The 7,685-nt window shown below is 36.8% G+C and overlaps 1 protein-coding gene and 1 long non-coding RNA gene across 2 annotated transcripts in view; one reads left to right on the top strand and one right to left on the bottom strand.

The window, feature by feature from the left end:
* Positions 1–1,476: 1,476 nt before the first annotated feature.
* Positions 1,477–7,685, bottom strand: part of SKAP1 (src kinase associated phosphoprotein 1) — a 467,979-nt gene continuing 461,770 nt past the window's right edge. The window contains exons 11-12 of the mRNA XM_083378139.1: positions 6,332–6,446; positions 1,477–1,526 (exon numbers count right to left, since the gene is read on the bottom strand). Coding sequence (XP_083234265.1) covers positions 6,348–6,446 — 99 coding nt within the window. The 3' untranslated portion in view covers positions 1,477–1,526; positions 6,332–6,347. The remainder of the gene's footprint in view (positions 1,527–6,331; positions 6,447–7,685) is intronic.
* On the top strand, positions 1,495–6,833 carry LOC310649596. The gene is made up of 3 exons (XR_014494264.1): positions 1,495–1,650; positions 4,747–4,903; positions 6,739–6,833. It is a non-coding gene; the product is annotated as an uncharacterized lncRNA (long non-coding RNA).

Raw genomic sequence — 7,685 nt, 5'->3', positions numbered from 1 at the left:
GTGTGTGTATGAGAGAGAGAGAGAGAGAGAGAGAGGGGTCTCATGATGCTTCAGGCCTTCTGTCTTTTTGTAAACACCTGAAGGAGCTGAGATTGCACCCCAAAGACTTCTCTCTTGGGTGAGTCTGCTGGAGAGAAAAAAAAATACTCTCTCTAGATATGTATGTATATATAAGAGAAAGCATGACACATATATAAACAAATACCTTTGAAGGTCAGCATAGGCAGTTAACTATAAGGGAGTGATAATTATGTAGAGAACAGCCTCTCTGCCATACAGTATAAACTTGTCGATATTTCAAAATTTCACCAAAATACTCCCTTACTGACACTATGGGACGTGTGTTTGGTGGAAACTGAAGAAAGAATTTAACAGCTAGGGTAAGATTCTGGAATTGTTATCAAGGGAGATTCATTTACTGTGTTTCAGTATTTTTCAAACCCGTCAGTTTTAAGACACGTGGACCTCAACTCCCAGAATTCTCTAGCCAGCATGCTTTTTACATCATACATAATTCTGTAAAATTCTAAAGCATGTTGCCGGGGAATTTGAAATGAAATTGACCCATCTTAAAGTTTGTAAGTTTGAAAAACATTACCTCACTTTTATATAAATTGATGTTTCACCCATTTAACTCCTTTATTTTTTTCTGCTGTGTTGTGTTTGTAACTTGCATTTTAATAATATTATTTTAAGTATGTTCCCATTTGATTTTTATATATTTTTACATTATTTTAAAAAAATTAAAAATTTTAAATTATTTCTTAGGTCACATTTTTATTTTGAATTTTATTGTTGTTAGTTATCTTAGATACATTTACAGAAAGATAAGAGTATATGTGTAAAACCGAATAATAAACTACATAAGGAATAACAACACAAACTTTTTTTTCTAGTTTAAGAACTGTGTATTCTCAACAATTACATCCAAATTTACAGCCAGGAAAATGTTGACTATATTTTTATTCTAAAGATTCTGTTGAATTTTTTTAAAACTAAACATACAACCAAACAGATTGCCTTTAAACTTTATTCGTACTTATATTTATTGAAAATGACCCTGAGCGTTTCTCTGATCCGAATTAAATTTCTTCCTTTTCAGTCATTTTATTTGAGTATTTTATTCTAATATATTCACTGCTGGTGCATTGTGGCCCAATAAAAATTGACCAGCTAATTAAAAAGGAACAGTCTAGCAATAATAAACACTTTCCAATCAGAAAGTGACAATAGTATTTATTCTGGAATATCAGCAAGACATCCTTTTACTTTTAAACAGTTTTGAGAAAACAGACTCTTTCTTCCAAAATCATAGTGGCAAATCTTCTGAAGTACAGTATACAGCTGGCACGCCTGATGATTATAGCCTGTGAATAAAATTCCAGGAGAATGAAAACACATAATGACTAAAGGTTAGGGGATAAAGCATTATATTTCTGTATAAAGGAGGACAAAGTGTTGATGGCGTCAACTTCTGCAGGTGTGCATCTGTTTCTTATGAATAGCCAGGAGGACCCAGGAATTATCTTCATTGTGATGGAAAAACAAAGAGATGGAAAGAGAAATATACATAATCTAGGAATAAACATAAAATCAATTTGAATATTCATTTGAGAAAAACACATAATATGGAAAAGGAATTCATAACAGGTAGGTTGATCATTCATGGTCTTTCTCATACATTCAGTCCATGATTGTAGCTATGTTTCACCTTGCATAGGTTTCTAACCTACATAGATCTGTTGTTCTTCTGGAATTATTTCTGTTTTTAAATGTGTTTAATGAAAGAACAGCAGAACCTTGATTTTAAAAAATAGACTAGCCCTTTTTTCATAAAAAGTTTATTTAAAGCACGAAAGGAAACCGCATACTACTAGCTATCAGTTACCAGTTTGGTCAAAAAACACTGATCTTCTGACAAGGGGCTTTACTTGTCCTTGCTAGTTAATAGTTTCATTACCTTCTGCATGTGGTGCGCAAGTTTGCTTACTACACAGATCTTCTAGTCACCATTTCTGGTTGCTGCCAACCTTCGAGTTAAATCTGGGTTTACCGGTCAATCAGGACCTTTTTGTTTTGGGCTTTAATGGCATTTGTAGGTGATGAGCATTGTTGTTATGGATGAGCCAGTTCCAATATTGCACAAATTTTCCAGGATCATTCACCAGCTCTGCAGGAGATGTGGAGAGGGATCTAAAGAAAAACCTTTCATCTCCTTCATACACTTGTGCTGGGCTAACCCCTTCAGCTGACTCCTCTAGAACATTTTTATTTCATGCACAGGTTCTGCTTAAACTTTTCCATGCAGATGTAAATATAGTTCTCTCTAAACTTCGTAAAATTTGGTCATGGGGACAGCATAATGAATGTATCAACATTGCTTTCTACCATCTATGGAACAAGAAGAATGTACATGAAAGCAGAGGTAAACTCCTAAGGTAGTGGTCTCAGGTTTTAGGCTAACAAATTGAGAACAAGGAGTAAAACATATGATGTTATGCCATAGTTAATTCTACAGAATCCTCTCCTGTCCAGGAACATCACATATACCTATTGCCAGTATTAATTGAAACATCCCTGCCACAGGTTGAGCACATTCAATAAAATTTTTAATGGACTTTTGTAGCACAATGGACTGCTATTCATGCCTACTACATCCACATGGAGAGAAGTAAGCAGTGGCATACCACAGGGCTCCGTATTAGGCCCAGTACTCTTCAATATCTTCATAAATGACTGAGATGAGGGAATAGAAGAAGAACTCATCAAATTTGCAGATGACACTAAACTGGCAGGAATAGCCAACACCTCAGAAGACAAGCTCAGGATCCAAAAAAGTCTTGATAGACTTGAACAATGGGCGCTATCCAACAAAATGAACTTTAATGTGGAGAAAAGCAAAGTTTTAGATTTAGGCAGGAAAAATCAAAGGTATAAGTACAGATTAGGCGAGATGTGGCTCAAAAACAGTAACTGGGAACTTGGAGTCCTAGTGGATGATCACTTGATCTAAGCCAAAAAAGCTTAGAATACAGTACAGGTGGAAGGGATCTTGGAGGTCTTCTAGTTCAGTCCCCTGCTCAAGCAGGAGAACCTATACCATTTCAGACAAGTGGCTGTCTAGTCTCTTCTTAAAAACCTCCAGTGATGGAGCGCCCACAATTTCTGAAGGCAAGCTGTTCCACTGGTTAATTGTCCTCACTGTCAGGAAGTTTCTCCTTAATTCCAGATTGCTTCTCTCTTTGATCAGTTTCCAGAATTGTTTCTTGTCCTGCCCTCTGGTGCTTTGGAGAATAGTTTGATGCCCTCTTCTTTGTGGCAGCCCTTCAAATACTGGTATACTGCTATCATGTTACCCCTGTTTCTTCTTTTCTTTAGACTAGCCAAACCCAAGTTCTGCAGCCATTCTTCATATGTTTTAGTCTCCAGGCCTTTGATCATCTTAGTCGCTCTTCTCTGAACTTTTTCCAAAGTCTCAACATCTTTTTTGTAGTATGGTGGTCAAAACTAGTTGCAATATTCCAGGTGTGGTCTTACTAGAGTTTTATAAAGCGGTACTAATACTTTGCGTGATGTTGATTCTATGCCTCTGTTTATATAACTAAGGATTGTATTAGCTTTTTTGGCTGCTTCTACACCCTGCTGGCTCATAGTCAAATGATCATCCACTAGGACTCCAAGGTCCCTCTTACAGTTAATGTTTTGAGCCAGGTCTTGCCTAATCTGTATTTATATCTTTGATTTTTCCTGCCTAAATATAAAACTTTGCTTCCCCCCGCATTAAAGTTCATTTTGTTGGATAGTACCCATTGTTTAATTCTGTCAAGATCTTTTTGGATCCTGAGCTTGTCTTCTGGGGTATTGGCTATTCCTGTCAGTTTGGAGTCATCTGCTAATTTGATGAGTTCCCCTTCTATTCCCTCATCTAAATCATTTCTAAATATATTAAAGAATACTGGGCTTAAGACGGGGTGTTGTGGTACCCCACTGCTTACTTCTCTCCATGTGGATGTAGTACCATTGAGGACTACTCATTGAGTATAGTTTGTTAGCCAGCTGGGTTGTATAAACAGAAGGCACAGAATCAAGATCACACAAAGTATTCATACTGCTTTATAAAACCAGTGGAAAAGCTTGCCTTCAGAAATAGTGGGCACTCCATCACTGGAGATTTTTAAGAAGAGACTAGACAGTCACTTGTCTGAAATGGTATAGGTTCTCCTGCTTGAGCAGGGGGCTGGACTAGAAGACCTCCAGGGTCCCTTCCAGATGTAATCTATTCTGTCTTCAGGCCACAGGAATGCAACAAACCAACATAATATAAAAACAAAAGGCGCATGGTCATGCCATAATGCAAATTCTGCCTTTGTGTATTTGTGTCCAAACATCTGACATAACTCTTGCCTTCTTCCATCTGCTGTGGACACTGATACTTCACTGTCTCTTGGGACTTACTTGATTCTTTTCATATCTATCTCAATACTCATTGCTTTCTCCAAGCATGGGGACTTTCTGACTCACTTCTGCAAAGAAAAGAGGCCAGAAGATGGAGCCAGAGACAATATTCCTTCAGGTTTAATTCAGACTGAAACTGAAAAACCGTTAGAGGTTATGGCTTTTCCATGTTCAGATTCTGGCCTTCCTCCTGGACTGGATAAAATTGTTCTTAATAATGCAAAGCCAGAAAAGTCAAAGTTCAAATTTAGTTAAAATTCACTAAAATTTAGCTCCTGAATTTCTTTTCAGTGCCAAGATTTCGATCTGGATTGTACAATACAAATAAGTGTGAGTACACTTCTAAGCATGGATAACATTCCTTTCTTTGACCACTTATCTATCAGCCATTCCAGAATATCTTGAATTACGGCCTGAACTTCCACTTCAAGGCAATCTTCAGCACTTGGTAAGTATATAATCTCCCTTCTAATTATGATCTAAGAACTGTCTCTTTTATAAAGCAATTGTAGACATCTTTGAATTTCTTAAGAAGACATATGTGATTAGGAAAGTGATCAATCATTTATATTGAGCCAGTTTCTCTTAGTGAGAATAGAGGCAAGCTTTTAGATTTACACGGTGCTCTTCATTAAACCTAATTAATCAGGGTCAGTTCTTTAGTTGACAGTCAATAATTTGCCCCTTCTAAATAAAACAAGTCTTTTAAAAAAGAAACAAAGTATTTTCTCTCAGTAGTTGGAAGACAATGTTATTGTAACTCTTCACAGTATCTAAGGAATCTTGAAACCAGATTGTTGACAGAAAACATGTAATTGGCTAGCCTTAATTCATTAATTCCTTATCAAATGTCCACAATTCTAGGCCCCTTCTTTTCTCTGGGTCATGTTTCTTACAAACATGGTTTACTATTAGCACCACCTCTTGGTAGTTATTAAAACATTATACTATGTCTTTCAAGTCTCTTAAGCGTTGTTCACTTTACTGTAAAGTACCTGAGGGAAGACTGAAAGCTGATGAAGCATTAATAGCTTTGGCAAGAGAATGTTTAGTAACCAGCTGAAGACAAGAAGCATACTATTTACATTGCCAACATCAGAATGCAGAGGGAAAGCCCAATTAGCCAACCCAATTATTCCTTCTTTGAGGCTATAGGTTCTACTGTGTTTCTTTTATATTGCCTCACTTTGAAAAAGGTAAGGTAGCCACTACCATTAAAGGATTTCATATCCTATTATATACTGCAAAGGAGTGGTCATACTACATATTACAAACACAGACCTACATTTATTATGTGCTTTACAAATTATGACCCACTGGAAAGAGAGGTTGAAATTCAAGTGACACCATAACATACCCTATGAAGGAATCATAGCTCAGTGGTTGAACACATGCTCTGCATCTAGAAAATCAAAATTCAGTCCTTACCTTAACCAAATTGAGCTGGAAAATTCTGGATAGCCACTGCCAGATAATATATACAATGTATTGGTATAATCGGGTTAGGGATGCTGTCATATACTAATAGTTTCCAGGGAGTAAAGGAGTATATTTTGATTATTAATTGCATTTTCTCACCAGGGCAAATGATAGTTGTGTGAGTATATGTGGATTTTCATTGGGATTACAGTCTAGGACAAAGTATTTAAACCACTGCCTCTACTCACATTGAGGTCCTGATTTTAGGACAGTGGTGATAATTAATAATGTGTGAATTTTTGGCCTGAAAAAGCTATTGGATCCATGGAACAGTTCACTGGAAAATTCTAGAGCTTTAAAGAGATAAATGGAACTTGTGTGAGAGCATGGAAAACCACTTGCAAAAGGAGAAGCTGAAGCATAACATTATAAGCACTGTTTTCCTTATTTTCCCTACCTTTTTCTGTTGTTCATCATTCTTCCAAATCATAGGCAGGCATGAGAAAGTTCTTTGGGACAATCCCTACTATGTTGTTCAGCTCTCCGACCCACCAACCATACATGTTATATTCCTGGAAAGAAAGTACCAGCAGCATTCATGAAATAATGGAGTATAGCGACTTGATGGGATAGAGCTAAGATGTCGGTTTCTGGCACAGATCATTTTATGCATGCTTCTTTCCTCCATCTATTTATTTAATAGAAATGTTTTCATTTTTAAGTAGGCCAAATTATTGCCTATTTATATATATATATTGTCTAAATATGGGGACATCTTATAGTGTTGTCAGATATATTGTTACATAAATACTGTCATTATTACTACTGCTACTTAGTTACTTCACCACCTGTTTTTCTTTTCAGAAAGCAGAAATTACTATAAACATGGATGGACCAGACATACTTTGCTTTTTTTCTTTCCTCTAATGTCCAGAGTTATTCCCCCCTTCCATGATAATCTTCCAATAGATAGATTTCAATTGCAAATAAACAAGGTGAAGACTTGGGGAAAAAGTCACTTGGGAATATATATTTTGGGAATCGTTTGAAAATTAAATGAAATGTGGTGTGGTAGGCTCCAGAACTATTTAGCTTCTTTAAATATGCAATTCTTATGTTTTCCAGGTGTAAGTAGACTAAAACAATACACAGTATATGCAATGTAGCAATGGATTATCAAAGACACGGGAAGTGGACATGTATCTGTTTAGATCGCATGCGGCTCTTTCAGCCGTCTCCTGCGGCTCCCAGTCCTCTGCCATGTGCAGTCCCCCCCAAAAAAGTGGGACTAAAAAAGTTCAACCAATCAATTCAAATATGCAGGGTAGGTGCATATCTCGCATTGGCTCCACTCTTCAGTCAAACCCTGTTCTGTGCATGCGCGCATGCGCATTTTGTGGCTCCCAGTTTTTCCTTTTGTGAGGGAACCGGTTCCGAGTGGCTCTTTCACTGTTTCAGGTTGCTGACCCCTGGTCTAGATACTGCTGAAGTATCCTGAACATCCCTCTCCATTTAGCTATATTAACTGGGACTGATGGGAGCAATAATTTAGTAACATCTGAAGGGCCATAGATTCTTCACATCTAATACAGGACTTTCAATCCTCTTCCCTTCTTTGTTAGTCTATTATGAAATATACTACATTGCATCCTATTTTCATTTTAAATAGAATTTTGGATTTTGGTTGAAAGTCTTAATCTTTAAGCGCTGAAGCAATTGGCATGTGTGTGTGTGTGTGTTTGTGTATCTATGCTTCCCCACAGACATATACATTGTGTGTATGTATACACATACATGTATATGTATACACA

The sequence above is a fragment of the Vipera ursinii genome (genome assembly GCF_947247035.1).
Source record: "Vipera ursinii genome assembly, chromosome: Z".
In the NCBI taxonomy this organism is placed as follows: Eukaryota; Metazoa; Chordata; class Lepidosauria; order Squamata; family Viperidae; genus Vipera; species Vipera ursinii.
This window is presented reverse-complemented; position numbering and strand designations above follow the sequence as displayed.